General features: G+C 43.7%; 1 protein-coding gene across 1 annotated transcript in view; it reads right to left on the reverse strand.

Moving 5' to 3' along the window:
• Positions 1–27,071, reverse strand: part of ABCA13 (ATP binding cassette subfamily A member 13) — a 369,210-nt gene that overhangs the window by 265,071 nt on the left and 77,068 nt on the right. Inside the window, exons 16-19 of the mRNA XM_025853136.2 lie at positions 21,293–21,407; positions 12,033–16,817; positions 8,637–10,448; positions 4,284–4,390 (exon numbers count right to left, since the gene is read on the reverse strand). Of these exons, the coding sequence (XP_025708921.1) occupies positions 4,284–4,390; positions 8,637–10,448; positions 12,033–16,817; positions 21,293–21,407 (6,819 nt within the window). The remainder of the gene's footprint in view (positions 1–4,283; positions 4,391–8,636; positions 10,449–12,032; positions 16,818–21,292; positions 21,408–27,071) is intronic.

A 27,071-nucleotide genomic window follows, 5' to 3' on the forward strand; every position in this document is an offset into this window, starting at 1 on the left:
GCCCTGCTCTCGGACTCCCAGGGAAGCTACACTTTAACCTTTACCAAGGTCAGAATGACTTCACCAAGGACTTCACCAAACTTCAAAGCGGGGGCTCTGTTTCTGCCCCTAGCACACAGTGTACACCTGCTTCCTTAGCAAATAACCGAAAAGAAACATTTCAAACTAAAGATAAGAGTAAACATCTCCCCAGGTATCCATATCTCCAAAGCCCACAACCTTGCACATACTAAAAGCTTAAGATCGAGTTTGTAATTTTCTGGAATATCCTTCCTCAGGATGCCTTGGAACTCCTGATGTAACAAAAAACATACAACTGTGTTAGGAGTGAGTTGGACAGTTAGGTAATCAGGACCAAGGTCCCCACCAAGGAAATACGGAGTCAGGACAGCTAAGACAAAACAGCTCTAACATCCCATTTTGCAGCTTAGATAGGACCACACTGACATTCTCCTTCGCAGCCTTTGCAGAAATGACTTCTGCAAAACATCCTAAAATAAGAAAATTAACCACAAAAGCATTTGTCAGTATCACGGGCAAGGGGCAGTTAAGACCTAAGCCCCCAGATATCAGCAAAAAAAGACCATCAGCACGTGGACATTAACCTAATAGGTAGACAGATACGTGACCAAAGCCCTGATTGGCATGACTCAGCACATCCCGATTGCTTAAGAAAGTTCAGCAAAAGAGCTCATAAAAACCCCTAAACTTAGAAACTCCGGGGGCAACCCTCTCGGACCCCCCACCTCCCTCTCTGGGAGCTTTATACTCTTGCTCAATAAACTGTGCTTTGCTGTCCACCACACTTGGTCTGGTCTACCTCTTCCTTCTTCGAAGCGGCATGACCAAGAACCATGGGCACTAAAGGGACACAAATCCTCTAACACCTACACCACATGTTCCTTCCTGGGAGCCCTCTCTTCCTTAAGAAGACTGTGCATCCAGGGCAGCTGCCCTCACTTGGGCTCGAATAAAACTCTCTTTCTTTTTGCACAATTTCTAAAAGATTTGTTCATTTTGCCTTGATAATAGGAATCTGCCCAAAGGCTGGTGTGCTACCCATAGCCTTGTGCAGCCTCCGGCCGTCCCTGTCCCTGCTCATTCCTGAGGCTCCTCCCCGCTTCCCAAAGCCACCTGTACCTCCTGCCCTGCCCGGGGCTCCTCTCCTGACCTTGCCTTTCAGAGCTCTGCCTCAGGACACCTGCCTCCCACCAGTGCTGAGCCCGCCCTGCTGCGCCCCTAGCAGGTAAGTGCATGCTACAGGTAACTGTGCAGGGCCTTTGCTCACGTCCTGTCCCAGGTCACTGCTGGCCCCTAGAACACGCCTTTGCACCTAGCAGATGCCTGGTAAACACCGTCACCTTGCTCTATACAAAACGAGATATATTGCCAGGAGTAGCAAAAACTTTAAATTTTTTTTTTCGGTTCGGCAAAAAAAATCCACTTCTGCATCTTACATGATTACATCGTTTCTCCAAAGTAATTTTAAAAAAACTGTTTTGAACTCCTGGCGATCCTTGAACAAGTTTGGGTTTGAATCGCATGGGCCTACACTGCGTGGGCCCACTTACATGTGGATTTTTTACAGGACAGCATTGCAAATGCATTTTCTCTTCCTTCTGATTTTCTTAGTAGCATTTTCTTCCCTCTAGCTTACTTTATTGTAAGAATACAGTGTATAAGGGGGGGTCTGGCTGGCTCAGTCAGTGGATCTGGGACTCTTGATCTCAGGGTCCTGAGTTCAAGTCCCATGTTGGATGTAGAGATTACACAAATAAACTTTAAAAAGAATACAGCATATAATACATATACATACAAAACATGTGCTAATTGACTGTTTAAATTATGGGTAAGGCTCTTGGTCAACAGTAGGCTTTAGTTAAATTTTGGAGAGTCAGAAGTTATACGTGCATTTTCAATTGCACGAGGGGGTGGAGGCCCCAAACTCCACATCGCTCAAGGGTCAACCATACACACAACGTAGACTGCGTAGAATACACCCAAAGTCATGCTTTTCAGAAGCAACCACCTGAAAGCTTCATTGGTTTAGCTTCTCATTAATGTCGCCATTTCTCCGAGTTTGAAAGCAGATCTCCTTATTGTAAAAAATGCAAAATATGTCTCTTAAGCAATCTGCTATGAAAATATGAAACAAAAGGGGTAAAGCACTATGAAACGCGCCGGCATCGTCTTTGGAGACAAAAGGAGCCTCTGCTTTGGAGAGGACATGACAACATGTTCAGGAGTTATGTTATCCAAACCTAACAGGGCATCCGATGCTCCAGGAAAGAACTCACTGACCGTGTGGATCTAGGCAAGGACCAGGTCCACCCTTCACTTTCCTGCTGTAAACTGAGAAAGCGGGAGAGGTGGGGACTCAGGCCTGGCGTTTCTGGAAGGTCGGGTCAGGGAGGATGTGCTGGGCTGTCAGAACTGCCCCTGCATCTAGCACACCCTCCAAGGAACCACCTTCGAGGTCCCTTTCCGGACCCCTGCCCTCTACTCTCCCCCCACCCGCAGTCCCACAGGCTCCTCCTCCACTGGACTCCCTGACTTCTTCACCCCCAAGTCCCGGGCAACCCACTCCCATTCTCCGGGCCTCAGGGTGCCAACTGGGAACCCCAGAGGTCGAAGAAGACAAGTCCCCCCGGTCCAATAAGCCCATCAGGCCACACCCCTGTCCTCGTGCAGACATTTCTAACAGATTTCAAGTATTACATCCGGAAGACAAAGAGGACAGCTCTCCTCGTGGGGATACCGAATTTCATTCCGTGACACACAAGTAACTACCATATCTTCAATAGTAACAGTCACTGATCTGAGCGCTAGTCCCTTTGTGTGACGGAAGAAGAGTCACGCGCCCTTTGTGGCCCACCCTACCCCCAAATCCTCACTGGCTGGTGCTTAGACCCTTCCCCGGCCTGTCACGGCCCCCTCCCATTCCATAAATGCAGTGACGGTTTAATGAGGAAAGTAGATGACAGTCTGAATGTGACCCCGTCATGCCTGAGTTTTCTTGAAATGAAATAGACAAATTCAAAATTAATTCTGTTGCCAATGTAATGTCGAGTCTGCAACCTTCATTTAGTAGCTGCACTGCAGAATGGCAAAATAAATACACATCCAGGTATTAATGAACGTTTAATTCCTTTAAAAGCCTTGACAGTAGACTTTAGCCATTACATTTTGACTGAGAAATGTCAGAATCCTTATGTGTCTGAAGGTGGCTGGGTTCAATGTCAGGTAAGCATTCGGGATGCAGAAAAAAAATGCCATTTGCAGTTGACTTGAGCATGCTTCCTCGGGCTGAAAACACATGTGGCCTGTCCTGAGGTGTGCTTAGACATTCAATGCTTGATAGTCAAAAGAACTGCCAGTGTTCACATCTCGAATCGGAAGTAGAGATTTTTTTTAAAAAGGGGGGAAAATCTACATGCCAACTGGGGTTTCACTTACATCGACGAATGTGTCCCTACCTCCGCCACACACACACACACACACACACAGAAGCACGCACATACACACGCACGTGTGCATGCACACACATACACGCAAGCACGCATGCATATGCACGCGCACATACACACGTGTGCATGCACACACACATACGCGCAGGCACACACGAGCACACGCACACGTGCACGCACATATACATATGCACACGTGCATGCACGCGCGCACACATGCACATGCACGCACACACGCATGCATACACATGCATGCATATTCCGTTTTCCTGTTTCTCAGCCTAGACGATTCCTGTGTTGGTCCCTAAATTACCGTTTCTCATCCTCAACTTGCACTGTGCGGGGCTGCCGAGCGCAGGCGGGCACCCACAACACGCGAGGCCCAGAGAGGTGACCTGGGTCCCCATCTGGTTTTATTTACCTCCTCCTACCCGTGCTTTGAATCAGGCCTGGCTCCCACTCTGGAGGGCTCAGCTGGCAGCTGCCAGGCAGGACTGGGACTCAGCCCATTTGATCCCAAAGCCCCCGCCCCACTCGGCCTGATTCCCCTTCCTGTGGGCGTGGAGCTGGGTTTTGCCTCACCTGGGATGCCCTAGAGTGATTACTGAGGGCTGCCACCTAGGGGGTGGGGGGGGGTTGGGCAGGGAGGGCAGCCCTGCAGACAGGGAGGCTCAGATCCTCCACGGCCTTCCCTGCACCCACTGTCCCTGCACACTCAGGCCTAATAGCACTGACTCTAGGAGAGGGAGGCATAGAACTAAGGACATTACAGTTGCATTTGACAGAGGTCTGCTCCCGGTCACGTAGGCAGCCCACCTGCAAAAATGATGATCCCACGGAGAAACAGCACCGTCGCTTTCTGCAGAGTCGCGATGGTTTCCGGGGGCTTCTGAAGCTGCTGGAACATCTGACACATTTCCACACTAAGGAATAAAACAGACAATGGCATGGAAGGGTGAAAATGGGCCAAAGCAGTGTGAGTCAGAATCCTTATTCCTCAGTCCGTCCACGACGGACTCCAGACACACAGGCGGCCGTCTAGACCTCTAGGAAATACTAGGTCTCCCGCTCTGGAAGCACCAACTCCGGGGCCAGGAAGCCGGACACCTGCCCTTTCCCTGCCTTCATCCGTTCTCAAATGCAAAGGTCAGGGATCAAAGGGTGGGAAAAAAACAGGAGCGGAGAAAGTCAGTAGAAAGAAATCTTACGGTTCACTATGTGCAGAGAATTCACTGCAACGGATGCATTTAGTATGTAAGATTCTTATCTTTCAGCAAAAGCTGGTGTAGCGTGCATGCGTGCGTGTGTGTGTTTGCACATGTGTTTGCACGTGTGTTAGTCTTTACCGAGTCCACTGGTGGTGTTGGAATAACGTCATCCAGACCAATGTTTTATGAAGCAGCTGTGCTGTAAGCCCTGAAGGCTGGTTTTTCCTTTTGTAATGCAAGTGCCCAGCTTAAACTTTAATTGCAAATGCTTGCATTTCAAAGATATCTCAAAACCACACATTACCAGCCACACCCCTCGGAGGCACCTTTGTTTGAAAAATCTTGGTTGATTTTGATAATTGCCCATTCCAGCCGCTCACTTTTTCTCTTCCGTGCTTTAAGTGCCTTCTCTTCGGTTTTAAATCCACTGATAGACAGTGAGCCAATGAAACCCTAGGTTTCCCACCTTCGGCCCCAGATAAGCAGAAGCCCCAGCCGGCACTCTTTCTATCTGTGACCTCACTTTGTGGCCCCAGGTATGGCATGTTGTTTCCAGAACTTGTCAGTCATAAGCCGTTACTTTTGCAGAGGTCCCCGGTGGTGGCCACTGAGGGCTGGGCCAGCCACAGCGGTGGTTATGGATGAGCTGGTACCTCAGTTCTACCATCGCGCTGACCAACAGGGCTCAGGAATTCAGATTTACTTTTTTTTTTTGAACCCCAAATGGCTTTTGTCTCCCTCTTAGAGGAGCCAATACTGTTTCCAAAACTCAAAACCATCCTCAACCTCAGACACAACTGAGCGTAGAAGTAACAGGATCTGTGAAGCACCTGCCAAGGAATTTAACAAAGCCTGTGTGTCTATTCTTTTTCTTTTCTTTTCTTTCTTTTTTGTTTTTTTTTTTTTGACACTGTGGGTCACATCAACTGATGGACACAACTGCCCAAGGAAATTCCCCGAAATTCCTTGAAAAGGAATATCCTTGATGAGGTTCTGAGTCAGTGCCACACTCAGAATTCTCTAAAACACTGTGACAAACAGAGTAAGGTTTATCTGTTTGTTTGTTTAAATACAATCTGATGTGTTTACAGCATGCTGTTTTAAAATTTACTTTCCCCAAAGAATGAAACTTTCTGGAAAAAATAAAAATAAAAAGTTTAAAATCCGTCCTGCTTTTTGGGGCTGACTCTGAACCACCACAGAACCACGCTGCTTCAACACACCTAATGGGATGGGAACAGCCACCTGCCCTGGCAAACGTGGATTTTCTCCAAATGGAGGCTTGTTTTTCCATTGTTGAGAATCCAACCAGTCCTCAGAGAATGCAGTTATCACATGTTAATATGGAAGGTTCAGCGTAGTGGTGCTTGTGTATATTTATCAGGACAAGAGCGAGTTTACTGATTCAATGCACTTCTGCCTGGGGTGTGGGCCTCCTCGAGGTGATCAAAAACTGGAGTTTTGGGGCACCTGGGTGGCTCAGTCGATTAAGTGGGCAACTCTTGGTTTCAGCTCAGGTCATGATCTCGGGGTCGTGAGACCGAGCCCCGCATCAGGCTCTGCACTCAGCGCAGAGTCTGCTTGAGATTCTCTCTCTCCCTCTCCCTCTACCTTTCCCTCCTGTGCGCTCTCTCTCTCTCAAATCAATGAATAAATCTTTAAAAAAAAACAAAACAGGGTTTCTTCATAGTTATATAACTAATTGCGCATTTGACAGCCTGACGTTGCTTGATGTTTTTGAAGGTAAGGCAAAATGACACAAAAATCTTCTAGGGAAGCCAGATTCAAGGGTGGTGTTGCTCTAAACTAGAGAACAAACAAAGAGGTTTTATTTTTAGGTATGATAAAAATATGGTGGAACTGGAGAATATTTGGGGGGCAGGAAACAGTTATTCCTGAATTGTGTTTTAGTGCCATAGAAAGACAAACATCTATCATCATCATTTCTGGCCAAATCAAACATGACGGTGTGTAGAGCCATGTATTAATCACCATCTGGGGGTGCCTGGGTGGCTCAGTCGTTAAGCGTCTGCCTTCGGCTCAGGTCATGATCCCAGGGTCCTGGGATTGAGTCCCACATCGGGCTCCCTGCTCCACGAGGAGTCGGCTTCTCCCTCTCCCACTCCCCCTGCTTGTGTTCCCTCTCTTGCTGTGTCTCTCTGTCAAATAAATAAATAAAAATCTTTTAAAAAAAATCACCATCTGGTATTACATATCTTGGTAAATTGTGGGATTTTAATTATTACATTTTAGTTGTGCCTAAAGGATCGTGGACCTGGAAGCAAAAGAATCATGATTTCATTTTCTGTACAGCCACCGAAGGCTGTCTTCTATCTCGCTCAGTACGTGCGTCATACTGGGTGAGACACTAAACTGCTCCAAATCTTGGTTTCCCAGCCTCCAACATGAGGAATGCGGTGTGGCCCAGCATTCTGTAAACTACAGCATGCTCATGGGTCACCTGGGCATCTTGGTAGAACCTGGGCCCTTGGTGGGCAGGCGTGCAGGAGTTGGGGACCCGCTTTCAGGTGAGCTGCTGGCCCCATGAGCTCCCACTGCAGAACGAAGGGCTCCATCAGACCTCAAACCCATGACCAATGGGATGACCTACTTTGGACATTTGGTGTCTTCCCCATTGAAGAAGCCGATGATAAGGACAGTGAAAACATAGAGAGAAGGAAAGCAAGTGATTGCTAAGCAGGAGAACCCTGGGAACCCAGCCTTGTGAGCTTAGTGACTGGGTGGTGGCCACACAGCAAGTCCACGGCCCATTCATTTCCAGCCTTGGGGCACGGTATAAAGGCCCTCCCCGGAGACCCGGAAACGTGAGATGAAAGATGGAGTCAGCGGAGGAGAGGGACTGCCAGGACCACCTCCGGCTCACACTCAGAACAGGAAACTCAGAACAGAGCATATTGTGGGGTCTGGGGTCAGAGGTATTGCAGAGAGAAACCCAGAAGCTCTGGAAGTCAGCGTGCAGATTTCGAGGCAGGAGACCCTTGTCTCACTGATCAAGGAAATTCTGCCAAGTTATAAAAGATGGCTGGATTCAAGGTGTAGCCCTATAGCGGCAGAACCAGCAGAAAACAGACCGAGCTCTCTGTCAGATGAGCGAGTGTTTTGTGGCACCTCCAATCTCCCTATGGGATGAAGAGAGATGTAGGAGCAGGCAGGTGCCATAGACCATCCAAAGGGTACTGTCACACACAGGAAGGATGGACTGGGACAGAGCAGCCTCTTGGAGACTGCATACCCAGGACACAAATCCTCCAACCTGAGGCAGCAGAAGCTTCTAGAACATGATGAGTAACAGGACCTGAGCAGGGCTCCCCTACCCTGCCTCTCAGAGATGGGGGCAGAGCATGGAGGTGGATCAACCACAGTGTTGGGTCGAACCTAAAGAGGGAAAAAGCCAGGGCGCCTGGCTGGCCCAGTCAGTAGAGTGCGCAACTCTTGATCACGGGGTTGTAAGTTTGAGCCCCACGTTGGGTGCAGAGATTACTTAAAAATCTTTAAAGAGAAAAGAAACCAAGAGCTGCCTATCCCTTTCCAGGGCTGGTTCCAACTGAAAGCACACTTTTCTGCATGGAATACATAGCCTTATATTCTTATTTGCCTACCAAACAGTAGGTTCTTTGGCAGCCAGAGTATACAAATAGAAAAATTGTGTATGTACCTCGCTGGGGACAAGTGAATAGAACAAGAAGTTTTTACTTTTGAAAATGAAATAATGTACTGTCAACCACTGTCAGATAAATCCAAAACCCTATCTGAATGCCAAATCACGAGGCAAGTCATGAAGACCCTGGACTCAAGTCACTGGATGTTGAAACGAACTCGAGCATGCAATCAAGGTGAAGTAGAGAATCATACTTAACCTGGTTCCAGGCCATTCCTGCAGAGTCCTGTTTTGTAGTTACTGCAAGGGGGCAAAAAGGAAGTGAAATAGGTGTTTCATTACCTTTGCTCCATCAGCGGGCCCTCTTGCCAATACTCCGTCAGTGCAACGAATCCCTTCAGGAATTGCTCGAAACTTGGTAACGGCGTGAGGATGTAAGGAAAATCAGCCATCTCCTTTTTGGTCCTCTTTTCTTTTCCCGATGTGATCTTCTTTCCAGGGGCTGCACTAATAAAACTCTCAAAAATGGGCTGGAACAAAGTTCTCACGGAATTTCTCCCCTGAGAGTTGTTTAGGGGAAGTTCCTTCCTCAAGAGAGCCATTCTCCTTAACACGATCTGGACTGCTTCTCCAAGGTGTTGATGAATTACGTTCTGAATCAGAGAGGTGTTGGAAAACAAAGCTCCACTCAGATCACCTCTTGCACCAGAGACCTCCCCAGCTGTTTCTATGGCTTTCAAAAAGTTATCGGGATGCTGAGCTAATGTTAGCAACAGGTTAAAGACACTCCAGTCATCCTTCTCTAAGTCACTCCAAAGAGCTTCCAAGGTGAGATCAATCACCGTTCTCAAGTAAGTCCCGATTTCCATGCTGTCTTGGGATAGCATTTCATCCAAAAACAAGATCTCTTCCTGGGTTCTTTCCCGCGTTGTACCTTGAGGGTAACCGTGAGTGGGAAGGGGATTAGGATGTAAAAAGTCTATCTGGTTGATAATATTATTTATAGGAACTAAGCAATCCAAAATTTCTTCCCATGCACTGAGAGAATCCATAGCAAATATTCGAGTCCCATTATTAAAAGCTACCACAAGATGCTCCATGGCTCCCAAATTGCTTTTCACAGAAGTTAAAAATTCAGCAATTTCTTTCAAAATATCAGAAAAGTCCTTAGACTGGTTCACGTATGAGAATGTGCTTGAAGACATGTTGACAATATCAGAGTCTTGTGAAATATTAAGTTTGACCCCAATCATCCCAAAAGCCAAGTCAAGAAATGGTGTCAACAAGTCGTTTATATTTTCAGATATGAAATGGTCTACATTCTTCAAAGTGGTTAATTCACTCACGACGTTTTGAACACTTTGTTGCAAAACGGAATAGAGACTGCCAAAGAATTTCATAGCGTCAGTGGTATTGGAGACAGAATGAATTTCAAATATGGTGGCCATCTTCTTGGCAACTTTCGTGGCTAGCCCCACAAGTTCCACAGCGGAGGTCACCGAGGTGGCAAGAGCTCTCATCTCAGCGATGTCCCTCACCAGCATGGTCAGGGTATCAGACATTTCCAAGAGGGGCTCTAGGGCACCACTTTCTCCACCAGCCCTTGAGATAACACCAAGCAATCTCTTAATATTGTCTAATGTTGCCCTGTTTCTTAGAGGGAATGAATTATTTGTAAAGGAAAGCAAACCAGTTAGATTGGAAAGTATAACTTCTCGGAGTGTAGGATACAAGTCACGGAAACCCTCATGAGGAGAGTTTACCAGTACATCCATGAGACGTGCTAGCTCCGTAGAACTTCCTCTCACAAGTTGAAGAGCTGACCTAAGATTGTGACTGAGTTGGAGGAGATCCTCAGAGCTGTTCATGTGAAAGAGCAACTGACTCATGACCACAAGAAACTCCGAATTATTTTCGGTCTTATTTTTCCCTGGGGTTTCCCTCAGAAGAGCATTAAATAAACCTCTCATTAACTTCAGTCCTCGATGATGATCAAAATAAAATTTTCCCTTGTCTAAAATAAATGAACTTGTGATTAGATGATGTAGGGTCTCCTTTAAACTTGAGAAAATGCTCATCAGTATGTCTTCTTTTGAGGTGGTAAGAAATTGATCTGGTGTCAGAATCTCTAGAATTTTATCCTTGGGGACAAAACTGTAAATAAATATTTTTAAATTTCATTTTTAGCAGTGGAAAGATCAAAACCTAGAGTCATACTTTCGTTTCATAGTAGGCATCGTCGGGGAGGGCGTGTCACACTGACTACAAAATGACATGCTAACACACATTCCAGATGAAAATTAATATTTTGGTACCAAATAATGAAAAGGATGGAGGAATTTCACAGATAATCCCACTACAATGTCTCAAACCTAGCCACTTCAAAAGCCACATACTTTTGGTTTTAGAAAAGATGGGAAGGTGAAATCAATATAAATTGCTTCTCACTGCAAGAGGTAACATCTTGCTGAATGTTCAAAGTCCTAGCAAATTGCTCAGACAGGTGATGGCTCTGTGATGTGTCAGCAAGGCTAGGCTGAGTGATGGCCTGTTCCCATAAGCTGTTAGTCTCGGTAAGCAACAAGGTGGATTCCCTCAGGACAGTAGAGGCTGAAAGGATGTCAGTAGCCAGTTTGCAGCATAAACACTAACCCAGGTGCTGCGGGGAAGAGATTTTGCGGTGTGATTAAAGCCCCTAATGAGTAAACTCGGACTTAGGAAGATGGGATTTTGTCCCGGGTGAGCCTGACTTCATCAGCTGGAGGGCCTTCAGAGCAGGCTTCGAACTTCCCTGACCTAGCAACCCCAAATAGCAACTGCTCTCCTCCCCAATCACCCCCCACCCCACAACTGTCTCCTGTGGGAGCATGGCTTCCAGACAGCCTGTCTTACTGACTTTACACCTACTTAGCCAGTGGCCAAAAGCAGAGAAGCCAGTTCCTTGAATTAACTCCTCAATCTGGTTCTACTTCTGGGTTGAGCCCTAACTGATACAGACATCACATAATGAACTGGAATATGCATCCAGCCTTTTCACTGGTAAGCTTCCAATAAAATGAAAAAAAGGTATATGAAGAAAACATAACGTGACGATCAATTTTAAAATTTTAGATGAATTGGAATGAAAATATTTAAACGCCTCACTGGTGATGAGACAGTTACTACATCAATTCAAATTATGACCAAGTATAGGCATATACGTATATAAAAACTAATGCTTAAGTTCCACATAGAATAGAATTTCATAACTATTTTCATAACCGAAGAACGTAAGAAAGCATAAATGATCAATCACCAAGGGCTAGGTTTCTGTATGTGTTTACTACCTAGAGGACAATCATCAAAATTATTTCACCATGATGTTTTAATAAAATGTCCATTAAGACAAAATTCACTTCAAAGGTCATCCAAAAGTGATAGGTACGAAAGTGCTGTTACTGATGTTTATACACTCCAGGAAATAAAAATCAATTGTAATATATAACAACCTCATTTACCATACAAAACAGAAGTAGAGGGGTACCTGGATGGCGCAGTTGGTTAGGTGTCCAACTCTTGATTTCCATTCAGGTCGTGATCTCGGGGTTGTGAGACCTGAATCGGGCTCCACCCTCGGCGTGGAGTCTATGGAGATTTCCTCTCCCTCTCCTTCTGCCCCTCCCTGCCCCCAAGCATTCTCAATCTCTCTCTCACACAAATAATTAAATAAATCTTAAAAAAAAAAAAAAGGAGACTCACCTCAACTTTGCAATGATGTCTTTATGGAAGGCTTTTAGCAGAAGAGATATTCTATTCTCAGAATTTTCCTCTAGTAAAAACGAGAAGAATGTTTTTAAAACCTGTTCTATGAAATCCGCTATGCTTCTTGGAGGGAGGATTATTCTCTCACCATTTTGTGACCGTGTCTGGTTCAAGGTGAGCTTCATGAAATTCATTATGTGAAGGTCAGTATCACTTGAATTTAAAGCTGCCTCTGGAGAACTCCCAGCTAACTTACTGATTGAATTAATTAGGGAACTTTCAAAAAGGAATTGAATGAGTGAGAAATTAGTTAGCTGCTCTTGGCTTAGCAGCTGAGTAAGATGGGCAACATCAAAATTATCTTCCCTAGAAATGGTTTTGAGAAAACCCCAAAAGGTAGCAATATCTTTGGTCAACAAGGCGAGATCATCAGTTGAACTCTCATTGGCCATAAGAAGAAATAATGTTTGAATCATTCTGGAGGCACCTTCCTTTGCCCGCTTACGAAGCCAATTTTTTACGACCAATAGAAAATCTTCAATGACTTCGGATGTGTTCAATGACGATGAGCCCAGGCTTTCAAAAAAATGGGCAAGTTGCAAAGTTAGGTTTTGAAGAGTCTCTGAATTAATGATCTGAATTTCTTTGATAATTTCAGAAAGCAGGGGTCTGATAGGAAAGTCGTGGCCTAGATCTATCATGATTTGCTCAAGCTCAAGCCCTAGCTCCTCAAAGTAAGAAAAGTTGTAAGTTGCTTCTCTTTTTTTAGTAAAACTTGATGATGCTTCTAAATTACTGCCTGTCAGATTGGCATCTAGAAACGTCACAAATGGAGGGTCCAGGGAACGGGTACTATTTTCTAGGTGCTGATCCCCAGAAGGCAATTTCATGATCTTTTCCAAATTGAAAGAAATCGTATTTTGAAGAGATGCCTCTGTGCCTTCACTAATGTTAAGGATCTTGTTTAAACGAGCTAGTGTATCAGGAGCATTTCCATCTAATGGAATTTTTGTAAAGTTAACATTTTTTAATTTTGCTAAGATTCGCGAAGCAATTTGCTTCATGGGGCCACTGGGACAAAGTTCGGAGATGCTGCCATTGCTTTGATTTTCGGACGACGGGGCAAATGGTAACACTTTATGCCAAAATTCCTGCATGGTCTTCACAAGTGAAATTTTAACATGGAAGACTTCAGAAAGCTCTAGAAGAATGGAATTCCAATGCGCTAGTTCATGAATTACACAGACCATCTTCCTTGTAATCTCCCTCTGTGAGCCTTCATCCAAACACTGTAAACCTTCACCTGGGGGAGAGAGGTGGAGGTGCTTGAGGAGACTGGCCACTTTGCTATAAAAGAAAGACGATGTGAGCTCATAGGATTTACAGGCATCTAACTTCGGATTCTGCCAAAACCCAGAAGTTGTGTGATTCCAGCACCAAACCACAGGAAGGCAAGTGAAAGCCTCGGAAAGAATTCCTGATTTCTCTGATATTAATTCAACTGCGTCCAAAAGACGTTTTATCACGATAGCAAAGTCTTCCTTGGTGACATTGGAAGTGCTTATGCCATGAAGGAGAGTGAAGTTATAGACATCCTTGAGGACCTCTGTCATGTTTTTGTCAACTCCCCTCTGCAGGAGCCTCACGGCATGAGGAAGCATGTAGTACACGTCTACCACAGCATTAACATCATCCTTAGGGAACAAGCGTGAGAATTTCAGCAGATGATTAACACTCCAAGAATGTGAGCTGTCTACAAATTTTTCCACCAAGCCCACAAGCAGGTTGGTCCCCACACTGCCGGTACCTAAGCTACTGATATTCTTAAAGAAATCCATTAGGCTTTCACTCATTTGCTCAAGTTGGTCGACCAGCAGGTCTATGTCTGTCTTCTTGAGAGTGTGCAGGAGAGACGCTACCTTCTTGAAAACTTGAATATCACCTGGATCTTGTGGAATATTATGAAGATGCGAGGGTGCCAGGGAGTTGAACACATCCCTAATCAGTTGGATACCAAGACCTACAGCGTTCATGACTTTGTATGGAATTATGTGTGGTGGATTTTGGAGATCATGAGAGAAGTTGAAGGCAAGGTAGCTGGCTAAATGATAAAATGAACTGCCTAACCTGTTGACATCCTTTTCTTTTGGACTGGTAACAAATGGATTTAAAAACTTTTCAGATGTAGAAGAGGAGTCATTTTCTAGGATGTGAGTGGAAATATCCTTCCTAAGTTTCTGAATTTCCTTCACCAGAGCTACTAAATGCAGCCCAAGATTTGTAAACTGGCTAGGCATGTCATCTGACAATTCTACGGGTCTTAGAATTAATTCAGTAAAACGTGGCCAGTTGGATTGAGATACAAAATCAAAGTCTCTTGTCAAGTTCTTGATAATCATCCTTACTTGGTTTGTGGAATCATTTAAAAGGGTTAATAAGATCTCAAATTTGGGTACCTTTTCCTTTTCAAAGACTTCAGTGAGCACGGCATTCAGAAAGTCAGTTACGTTTTTCAATATAATATTCACACAATTTACATCTGACTTATTCAATGTGCAGTGAGGTCCCTTTATATTGAGAATCCAAGTGACAAGCTTCAATGTAGAGTTAATTTTGTCTTTCACATCTCTGAAACTCCTCCAATTACCCTGAGAATAGGCTTGTGCAACACTGGAGTTATACATCAGGTACAGATGGTTTGTGATGTCTACCCATGCAACGCATCCCTTCAGTCTGCTAATCGTGTCCTCGGAGGAAAATGTGGAATTTAACATGGCCAGAATACGTAATGTCCTCTGTGAAGTATTTACGTGTAATAAGCCATCTTCCAAAATAAACTCAGTAACATTTTGGAAAATATCAGCACAGGACAATAAATCTTGGTCATGTGACACATTTCGAAGCAATAACATTGTTTCTCTTAGCTTGGTGACCACATTTTCAAACTTCACTCCATAATTTGTGACGTTATTTGAAAGCAAGTGATTTATTAGTTGGATGTTTCTGTCGGTGTACGCTGAGGTATCACTTAACTCCATGAAAACGTCAAGCAGAGAATAGAAAAACTCTCTGCTTGCATTTGTGTTTAAGGGAAATGTCTTCAGCTGACGCAGGGCAGTTTCCATGGTGAAAAGGGACTTCCCTACTTGGTCGGGGCTAAGTGACTTTACCCTAACTAATGCATCACCTAATACTACCCAGAGATCTCTGAGAGTCAAAAAATCATCCCAATCATGAAAGCCATCAGCTTGAGTTACATTTTTAAACAAATTCAGTATGAGTCTGGCAGGGCGATGGGTGGGAAATATTCCCTGGCAGCTTTGAGAAATTTTCACATCACTTTCCAATTCATCCAAAAGCTGAGTGAGACCAACGTGCAGGGGAGTGAAAACGTTCATGTCAAACTGGAAGATTTGAGATATGCTTCCCCAGATTTCAGTCCACATTTGAAGCCAGGAAACAGTACAGTGAACAGCCATTAACTCATTGAATGTACTGCTGTTCGCTGAGAGGTTGGAAAGAATTTGTGCCCACGCAAGAATAAATGAAGACCCTCTATCTATTGAATAATCTACAGCAGAGATGTTCTTATTATCCAAGGAAAAGCATTCATTACCCGACAGGGCTTCGACTGATCCATTGAAGAGCTGGCTCATGTATTGAAAGAAAGAAATACGGAAATCTTCGTCTACGATGAGCAGCTGTTTGAGCCCTGTCAATGTGGCATGGATCACCCCCAGTTCTGGGCCCTCTGTAGACATCAGGGATTGGGCTTGAAGCTCCAAGTAGTTAAAAATTGAAAGCAACTGCTGACAAGAAGATCCCTCAGAAAGTCCCTCAAGAACCCCTGTTGTCTCATACAAAAATGCAAATGCTTTACCGATGTTTTGAAAATCGAACTGCTTTATGATATCCAAAATGTGCTCTGAGGTTTCTGCGAGGAAAGATAGTAAAGGTTCTGTGCTCGGAATGCTCAAGAATTTATAAATATATTGGAAACATGAAGAATAAATCTTCAGAAGCAAAGCTGAATCATTGTCCTGGAAGACATGTAGATATATCTGAGTCAAGATCGTATCAACATCCTGTCTTTCGGGCTCAGAAAGGGCTGAGAAAAGTTCAGATGCATTCCTTATAGCATAGACTGTGTCCAGAGCTTCAGAGACTTGTCCCTGCTTCAGAAATCCAAATTCATAGAGACTGCATATCACAGTTTCACTCAAACGTACAAAGTCCATTTCCATAGCTGGCGATTGAGGCCAGTCTGAATGGAACAACTGGGAAAAGTTAAGGCTCTTGCTAAGGACCGTCTCATCTTCTGGGACAGAAAAATTAAGAAGTGTAGACAAGGCTTCCAATTTAACTCTTTCTCCTTTTGAAATGCCATACATCCACAATTCCAGGAGCTTGGGATCAATTTCAGAAAGTACTAATTCCATGAACCTCAAAATATTGTTCGATTCATTCTTTATCCAGAGACGTTCAAGAGTTTCTATTTTGTCGATCACCGCTTCGCCAAATTCCAAAAGTTTCTGAGTATCAATAGGAGATGGGTCACTCTCTAAACTTCTTAAATGATTTACCCACAAGTGGCTTGTGTTCAGAAGAGTCTCAGTGAGAGATGGGAGGGCATGGAATTTGGGCATGCTGGGTGAGTCGAAAGAATCAGGCAATAATTTCTCCAAAAATCCCACAACAGATAAAAAAACGTTTATTTCCTCGTCCTCGAGGGAATGCAACTTCTTTTCCATCATGAAAAGTTCCTTTGTGGAATTCAAGACCCTACAATATTAATGGAATTGTCTTAGCATCCAATTATTTAATTAATTAATTAACAAGACAAATTCAATTTCTCAAATTTTCCAAGTAATACATGTATTTAGAGCAAAACATAAGTGGGCTATTTACTTCACAATATATTTCACAACTGGAATTAAATTAATGTGAGCATCTGGAAGTGTTTTAGAAATCCACAATGCAGATGCATATATGTAGCTTAAAATCTGCTTCCTGCACCAAAAGCAATGCATTTTAAATTATTTTACTCCATGATTTCATATGTAGGATCATTAAAGGTAAGTTTGCTATGTATGCCAGAAGAATCTGAGGATTCGATTCTTTGTCATGTCTCAGAATGTCTTGGCTACAAATGTCAGGATGTATCAGAAACTGCCCCTATGACAATTCTCTGAATGGCCTGTCCTAGAAGCAATTCCAGTGCTCCTTAAACAATGCTGTACTTCCCACTATTAGAAACTCATGATTTTAGATAGTGCACTTTCTCTCCAGGTGTCTACTTGTAAAATATAAACAGTTCTCAAAGGAGCATCTCTGGGGTTACAACAAGTCCACACCTGTGATAGAAGTCCACACTTGGAGAGGTTACTAACTTCCACTAACTCGGGAGCTACCAGTCCACTTTTCAAATCCTTGGGGCCCTATGTGTTTCAGAGTTTAGAAAGACATCATGGGGGGCACCAGGGTGGCTCAGTCGGTTGAGTGTCCAACTCTTGATTTCGGCTCAGGTCATGATCTCAGGGTTGTGAGATCGAGCCCCACGTGGGGCTCTGCACTGAGCATGGAGTCTGCTGGAGATTCTCTCTCTCTCTTTCCCCCTCTGCCCTCCCCCCACTCATGCTCTGTCTCCCTCTCTAAATAAAAATAAAATTAAAAAAAAAAAAGGCAACATGGTGCACGTATCAGGTATGTATTTCTGCCCCCTGCACCAGTGGGGACTGGAGCAGACCCTCAACTCATGAACACTCCCTGCAGTGAGACCAAAGATGGTCTCACCGTGTTGGGGTCTCTGTGTTGGGGGTCTCTGTGGAAGGAGCTGGGATGCCACCACACAAAAAGCCTACATGTTCTGACATCGTAAGACACATTGAAAAATTGTGAATAGGGGATTTTTGACCTGTATTCGCTACTGATGGCTTAAAGGCTGAATTCCTTTCTAAACTTCTTTCAGTCTATCATCCTATCAGCTAAGGCACAGTCTGACACAGGAGAGACACAGGAGAGATCAAATAATGAATGTTGTTTTCCCCCCTCTAATGGCTGGGATCTGGGAGCAGAAAATACAGCCTTCATTTAGTTTACTCTTTATTTTTTTCTAAGATGTTATTTACTTATTTATATATTTCAGCGAGGGAGAGAGGAGACAGAGAGACAGAGAGAGAGAAAGAAAGCTCACAACCTGAGCCAAAGGCAGACGCTTAACCGACTATGCCACCCAGGCGCCCCATCTTTCAGTTTACTCTTACTTGCAAGAGAGTGGATACTTTGAACCAGGGAACACTGAGAACATTCCCCAGGGAACTTCTCCAGCAAGAAAGAGAAAGCTCTGCTATTAGGAATTCCATATGGATCTTGCCCAAATCCAGCTTGCATGGAAATACATGCACAACTGGGGCGCCTGGGGGGCTCAGTCCGTTAAGCATCTGCCTTCGGCTCAGGTCATGATCCCAGGGTCCTGGGATCGAGCCCCACGTCGGGCTCCCTGCTCAGCTGGGAGTCTGCTTCTCCCTCTGACCCTCTTCCCTCTCATGCTCTCTATCTCTCATTCTCTCTCTCTCAAATAAATAAATAAAATCTTAAAAAGAAAAAGAAAAAAGAGCTATGTGAGCAAGGGCTGCAGAACTAACTAGTACCACTGGTAGAACTATTGCTCCATGTTTTTACATCACTTTACAATTTATAAGGCACTTTCCTAACTATGGTTTTAGTTCACTCCTACAGAAGCCTGTTGGGGTATAAATCGGTATCTCCAGGTCATGGAAAAACAAATATGTCAAATATATATACATATATATATATATGTTTTTTTTTTTAATTAGCAGATTCACACTGCTGTTATATGGCTGGAACAGGACATGGCCCAGAGGTTGTCTTTTCAGGCTTAGCTACCATCATATGAATTGCAATCAATGCCCATCCTTGTTTTTATTTACTCATCCCATTATCTAGCATCTAGCATAACAGATGCTATGCCAGTTGCTCTGGGTCTACAGCGATAAAATGAAACATGCCCTCAGAGCACATATTGATGGGTTTTACTGCTGTCTTTCTGGGGCTATTAAATATTTGAGACTTTCAGGAAAGGACAGTATTGTAAATCTGACCTGAGCACGGGACTGATTCTCCAGGGGGTCTAGCCCATCTTCTTCCTCCTTGGCCCACTAACACCTGAGCTTGAAAAGTTTCCTGGGATGCAGTGTTCCATGATTCATTGTTTGCGTATAACACCCAGTGCTCCATGCAGTGTGCCCTCTTTAATACCCATCACCAGGCTAACCCGTCCCCCCACCCCCCTCCCCTCTAGAACCCTCAGTTTGTTTCTCGGAGTCCATCGTCTCTCATGGTTCGTCTTCCCCTCTGATTTCCCCCCTTCATTTTTCCCTTCCTTCTCCTAATGTCCTCCATGGTATTTCTTATGTTCCACAAGTAAGTGAAACCATATGATAATTGACTTTCTCTGCTTGACATATTTCACTTAGCAAAATCTCCTCCAGGCCCATCCATGTTGATGCAAATGGTGGGTACTCATCCTTCCAGATGGCTGAGTAATATCCCATTGTATATATGGACCACATCTTCTTTATCCATTCGTCTGTTGAAGGGCATCTCAGCTCCTTCCACAGTTTGGCTATTGTGGACACTGCTGCTATGAACATTGGGGTGCAGGTTCCCCTTCTTTTCACTACGTCTGTGTCTTTGGGGTAAATACCCAGGAGTCCAACTGCTGGGTCATAGGGTAATGAAGTACTATATGATGACTAACATAACATAATTTAAAAACAACAACAACAACAACAAAAACACACCATATGTATGAGGGGATGGTAGGAAGTAAATACACTAAAATGTGGATAATTAGAATAAATAAATAAATATATATATATTTACGTACACACACACACACACACACACACACACACACACATTTCCTGGAGTGACAAATCCTAGGTCCAGAGAGATGTTACAGAATAGCTTTTGAACTTTGGTGTGCACCAGAACCACCTGCAGAATTTCTTAAATCTACAAAACCCAGGTCCTACACACAGCCAAGGTTTAGCAAGTCTGGGACAGGCTCCGGGAATTTGTACTCTTAGCAAACTTCACAGATAATTTTGATCCATTCCCGAATTTGAAAGCTATGCCCTAATGCAAAGCTTCTGTCCCATGTCATCCCAACACACCCCACAAGCAATAAATAAAGTGCGCTTTAAACTATACAGGGGGCTGCCTGGGTGGCTCAGTTGGTTATGTGTCCAACTCTTGTTTTCCGCTCAAGTCATGATCTCAGGGTCATGAGATCGAGCCCTGTGTCAGGCTCCACGCTCAACGCAAAATCTACTTAAGACTCTCTCTCCCTTTCCTTCTGCCCCCCAACTCCCTAAAATAAATAAATAAATCCTAAACTCTACACGATATCCAGGGTGCCTCACTGGCTCAGTCGGCAGAGGATGCAACTCTTGATCTCAGAGTTGTGAGTTCAACCCCCACATTGTGTGTAGAGCTTACTTAAAAAAATAATAATAAATAAATAAAATGAAAAGCTCATCTATTAAAAAATTAAATAAATAAAGAAGCTATATACGATCTCCATAATTATACATAAAAATTTCCATCTCAATGCATGAGCTGCATATAAGCTGGCAGATTTCGTTCCAAAGATTACTTCTCTCCCAAAAGTCTCCAGAGCTACCAGAATCTTCAATCACTGATCCCATGTCTAAAGTAAGGAACTGAATGAGATTATTATTCGAACATTCCATTTTTGGAGCATCTATTATAAATCATGCTTATGAAGGAAAATCTTATGACTATCATCTGTATTTCTTTTCAAAATCCATGGAAACATGAGTCATAGATGCTCTGGAGCAATGCCTAATATGAAATACTGCATCCATCAACTGTCACTATCAGGAGCTCACATTGTAAAGCAAGTGTTTCCTGAGGCATCTGGGTGGCTCAGTCGGTTAAGCGTCCGACTCTTGATTTCAGCTCAGGTCATGATCTCGGGGTCATGAGATTGAGCCCCACGTCAGGCTCCACGCTGGACACAGAGTCTGCTGGAGACTCTTTCTCTCCCTCTCTCTCCCTCTGCCCACCCCCCCACTCACACTCTCTCATACCCTCTCTAAAAAAATAATAATTATATAAATAAATAAAGCAAGCTCTTCCTATAAATAGGTTTTGTTTGTCTTCAGATAATAGTTACATCAAAACCTGGAAACTGAATTCTGAAAACTTACCTGGAGATGGAAGCAGCTGGAAACTTGAGTAAGTTCCTCAGAAATGTGAAATAATTATCGGTGATGACTTCCCAATCCATGTTTTCTTCATAACAAGGAGATTCCTCAGAGAAAGCTAAATAGAAAGGCATTTCATACATTGATTTCAAGTTGGACACAAGAGTCAAATCTGCCAAAGTGAAAAATGTTTTAGTGTTTCAGTTAATCTGGTTGAAAATAAAAACAAAAGAAGGATTAGAAATCCTTGTGATTTGGCTTCCACGTCTGGCAAAGGTCAACTACCACCGGTCATCAAGCAGTGTAGAAAGTGATCCACAGAAAACAGAAAGTAAATAAGGTGAGACCCATGATTATCCCCCCTGTTGCCTTAGAGAGAGTGTCCCAGAAATGACACAGGAGGTGGAACCAAGTGGAGCTGGTGGGCACCTTGAGTAGACGGATGAAGGTTGGAGTCTGAAAGATTGCACAGATACACAGAACAGACTCCCAGGAGGGAGCTGCACAGATAGAGCACTCCTGCTGTATGCCTCCTTCAAGTATTCAGCTGAGGGTAAATCAGTGCATGCAGGTGAAGAAGCCCCATGAGACCAGGGAAAGATCCACCCAAAAAGATTCAAGAAAAGTGTCCAGTGGTCACATGGGCCAGAAACAAATTGGGGGGGGGGGCGGAGCAAGATGGCGGAGGAGTAGGAGACCTGGGTTTCGTCTGGTCTCAGGAATTCAGCTGGATAGGGATCAAACCATTCTGAACACCTACGAACTCAACAGGAGATCAAACATAAGAATAGTAACAACTCTCTGAACAGAGAAGCGACCACTTACTGGAAGGTAGGACGTGCGGAGAAGTGAATCCGAGGCGATATTCGGAGGATAGACGGCGGGGGAGGGGGCCTCCGTCGGCCGCTTCTGGCAAGTGCTAGAGCCGCGGAGCACAAAATCGGACCTTTTAGAAGCTGGCTCCGCGGAGGGACGTCGCTCCAGTGGCCAAGCGGGGGGTGGAACCCTCACGGGACAGTGTGGTCTCGGGAGCCTCGGGGTCACAGAAAGACCGGGGGTGCCTGAGTGCGGCAGAGCTCCCAGGGATCGGAGCGGGGAAGCCGGCTGCAGAGACAGAGCCGAGGCGCGGGCTCCCAGCTCGGGGTTGCCATAAACTGTGATCCGCGGCCCAGTCGGGCCACTGCTCCTCCAGCAGGGACCCAACAAGCGGCAGAGCCGGGGAGACTCCCCTTCCTCCCCCGGGAGGAGCGGCGCGGGAGCGCACCGCAGGGATCTGCTGGGTTTGGAGACTCCACACAGGGGTCGGGTGCCAGAGATAGCAATGCTCGGTCACAGGCCGGGTGAGCACGGAGTGCGGCCGGAGACCGGGGACACGGGAGTGACTGCTTTTCTCTGGGGGCGCACTGAGGAGCGGGGCCCCGAGTTCTCAGCTCCTCCGGGCGGAAATTGGGAGGCCACCATTTTCACCCTGGTCCTCCAAAGCTGTACCAAGAGCTTGCAGGCAACAAAAGATCCTGAGAGCAAACCTGAGCAGCTTGCTTAGCACGGACCAACAACGGCGGGGCAATTCCGCCTCCGGCAAAGACATTTGGGAACCACGGCAACAGGCCCCTCCCCGAGAAGATCAACACAAACAGCCAGCAAGCCAAGACCAAGTTTACCGGTCAAGGAGAACGGGAGAACTCCAGCGCTAGGGGAATACTGCACATAGAATCCATGGCTTTTTTACCATAATTCATTAGTTTTTCAAAGTTAATTTTTTTAACTGTTTTCTTTTTGAATTTTTCTTTTTCCCTTTTTCAAACAACATCTTATCAATCCCTTTTTAAAACACCATTTTTTATTTTTCATTTTTAGAGTCGTATTTTTATCCCTTCATAGTAGTTACCCTTATTTTTGGCATATATATATATATAAGTTGTTCTCTCTTTAAAATTTTGAGATACACTTTCTTCTAACAGATCAAAATATACCCTAAATCACTAGTGTATGGCTTTGTTCTATTCTCCTGCCTGATCACATTCTCTCCCTTTTTTTTTCTTTTTATTCTTTTTTCTTTTTCTTTTTAAATCTTCTTCTTTCTTTTTAAAAATAACTTCTTATCTTATCAATTCCTTTTATAAAATCTTTTATAATTTTCGTCTTTACAGTCATCTGCCATCCCTTCATTGTATCAACCCTTATTTTGTACATATATAAGTCTTTCTTCCTTTAAAATTTTAGCAGGCACTTCCTTCTAACAGACCAAAATATGCCCAAAAGCTAGTGTGTGGCACTGATCTATACACTAGCCTGATCATATTTGATCATATTCTGTTTTTTTTTTGTTTTGTTCTGTTTTTGTTTGTTTTTATCTTTTTCTTTTTCCTTTCTTTTTTTTCTCTTCTTTCTTTCCCTTTCTTGTCCCCTGGTTTCAGGTCTTTTCTGATTTCTATAGAGTATATTTGCTGGAGACGTTGTTAACCTGTTAGCATTCTGTTCTCTCATTCATCTGTTCTCCTCTGGACAAAATGACAAGACGAAAGAAATCACCTCAGCAAAAAGAAAAAGAGGTAGTACCGTCTGCCAGGGACCTACTCAATACGGACATTAGTACGATGTCGGACCTAGAATTCAGAATCATGACTTTAAAGATAACAGCTGGGCTTGAAAAAAGCGTGGAAGTTATTAGAGAAGCCTTTCTGGAGAAATAAAGAACTAAAATCTAACCAAGTCGAAATCAAAAAGGCTACTAATGAGGTGCAATCCAAAATGGGGGCACTAACTGCTAGGATAAATGAGGCAGAAGAAAGAATCAGCGATATAGAAGACCAAATGATGGAAAATAAAGACGCTGAGAAAAAGACAGAGAAACAACTACAGGATCACGAGGGCAGAATTCGAGAGATAAGCAACACGATAAGACGAAACAACATTAGAATAATTGGGATCCCAGAAGAAGAAGAAAGAGAGAGAGGGGGGCAGAAGGTATATTGGAGCAAATAATAGCAGAGAACTTCCCTAATGTGGGGAAGGAAACAGGCATCAAAATCCAGGAGGCACAGAGACCCCTCTCAAAATCAATAAAAATAGGTCAACACCCCAACATCTAATAGTAAAACTTACGAGTCTCAGAGACAAAGAGAAAATCCTGAAAGCAGCTCGGGAGAAGAGATATGTAACCTACAATGGTAGGAACATTAGATTGGCAACAGACCTATCCACAGAGACCTGGCAGGCCAGAAAGGACTGGCATGATAGCTTCAGAGCACTAAATGAGAAAAATATGCAGCCAAGAATACTATATCCAGCTAGGCTATCATTGAAAATAGAAGGAGAGAGAAAAAGCTTCCAGGACAAACAAAAACTAAAGGAATTTGCAAACACAAAACCAGCCCTACAAGAAATATTGAAAGAGGTCCTCTCAGCAAAAAAAGAGCCTAAAAGCAGCATAGATCAGAAAGGAGCACAGACAATATACAGTAACAGTCACCTTACAGGCAATACAATGGCACTAAATTCATACCTTTCAATAGTTACCCTGAATGTAAATGGGCTCAATGCCCCAATCAAAAGACACAGGCTATCAGATTGGATTAAAAAACAAGACCCATCAATATGCTGTCTGCAAGAGACTCATTTTAGACCCAAAGACACCCCCACGTTGAAAGTGAAGGGGTGGAAAACCATTTACCATGCTAATGGACACCAAAAGAAAGCTGGGGTGGCAATCCTTATATCAGACAAATTAGATTTAAAACAAAGCCTGTAATAAGAGATGAGGAAGGACACTCTATCCTACTTAAAGGGTCTATCCAACAAGAAGATCTAACAATTGTAAATATCTATGCCCCTAACATAGGAGCAGCCAATTATATAAGGCAATTAATAACAAAAGAGAAGAAACACATTGACAACAATACAATAATAGTGGGGGACTTTAACACCCCCCTGACTGAAATGGACAGATCATCTAAGCAAAAGATCAACAAGGAAATAAAGACTTTAAATGACACACTGGACCAAATGGACTTCACAGACATATTCAGAACATTCCATCCCAAAGCAACGGAATACACATTCTTCTCTAGTGCCCACGGAACATTCTCCAGAATAGATCACATCCTAGGTCACAAATCAGGTCTCAACTGGTACCAAAAGATTGGGATTATTCCCTGCATATTTTCAGACCACAGTGCTTTGAAACTAGAACTCAATCACAAGAGGAACGTCGGAAAGAACTCAAATACATGGAGGCTAAAGAGCATCCTACTAAAGAATGAATGGGTCAACCAGGAAATTAAAGAATTAAAAAAATTCATGGAAACCAATGAAAATGAAAACACAACTGTTCAAAATCTTTGGGATACAGCAAAGGCGGTCCTGAGAGGACAGTATATAGCAATACAAGCCTTTCTCAAGAAACAAGAAAGGTCTCAACCACACAACCTAACCCTACACCTAAAGGAGCTGGAGAAAGAACAGCAAATGAAGCCTAAACCCAGCAGGAGAAGAGAAATAATAAAGATCAGAGCAGAAATCAATGAAATAGAAACCAAAAGAACAGTAGAACAGATCAACGAAACTAGGAGCTGGTTCTTTGAAAGAATTAAGATTGATAAACCCTTGGCCAGACTGATCCAAAAGAAAAGAGAAATGACCCAAATCAACAAAATCATGAATGAAAGAGGAGAGATCACAACCAACACCAAAGAAATACAAACAATTATAAGAACATATGGTGAGCAACTCGATGCCAGCAAATTAGATAACCTGGAAGAAATGGGTGCATTCCTAGAGATGTATCAACTACCAAAATTGAACCAGGAAGAAATAGAAAACCTGAACAGACCTATAACCACTCAGGAAATTGAAACCGTCATCAAAAATCTCCCAACAAACAAAAGCCCAGGGCCAGATGGCTTCCCAGGGGAATTCTATCAGACATTTCAAGAAGAACTAATACCTATTCTCCTGAAACTGTTCCAAAAAATAGAAATGGAAGGAAAACTTCCAAACTCATTTTATGAGGCCACCATTACCTTGATCCCCAAACCAGAAAAAGACCCCATCAAAAAGGAGAATTACAGACCAATATCCTTGATGAACATGGATGCAAAAATTCTCACCAAAATACAAGCCAATAGGATCCAACAGTACATTAAAAGGATTATTCACCATGACCAAGTGGGATTTATCCCTGGGCTGCAAGGCTGGTTCAACATCCGCAGATCAATCAACGTGATACAATACATTAACAAAAGAAAGAACAAGAATCATACGATCCTCTCAATAGATGCAGAAAAAGCATTTGACAAAGTACAGCATCCTTTCTTGATCAAAACTCTTCAGAGTATAGGGATAGAGGGTACCTACCTCAATATCATAAAACCTACAGCGAATATCATTCTCAATGGGGAAAAGCTGAGAGCTTTTCCCCTAAGGTCGGGAAGGCGGGAGGGATGTCCACTCTCACCACTGCTATTCAACGTAGTATTAGAAGTCCTAGCCACAGCAATCAGACAACAAAAAGAAATCAAAGGCATCCAAATCGGCAAAGAGGAAGTCAAACTCTCACTCTTTGCAGATGATATGATACTGTAGGTGGAAAACCCAAAAGACTCCACCCCAAAACTGCTAGAACTCATACAGGAATTCAGTCAAGGAGCAAGTTATAAAATCAATGCACAGAAATCAGTGGCATTCCTCTACACCGACAACAAGACAGAAGAGAGACAAATCAAGGAGTCGATCCCATTTACAATTGCACCCAAAACCATAAGATACCTAGGAATAAACTTAA

The sequence above is a fragment of the Callorhinus ursinus genome, unplaced genomic scaffold, assembly GCF_003265705.2.
Source record: "Callorhinus ursinus isolate GAN/ISIS: 27379988/994484 unplaced genomic scaffold, GSC_fseal_2.0 scaffold60, whole genome shotgun sequence".
NCBI classification, from domain to species: Eukaryota; Metazoa; Chordata; class Mammalia; order Carnivora; family Otariidae; genus Callorhinus; species Callorhinus ursinus.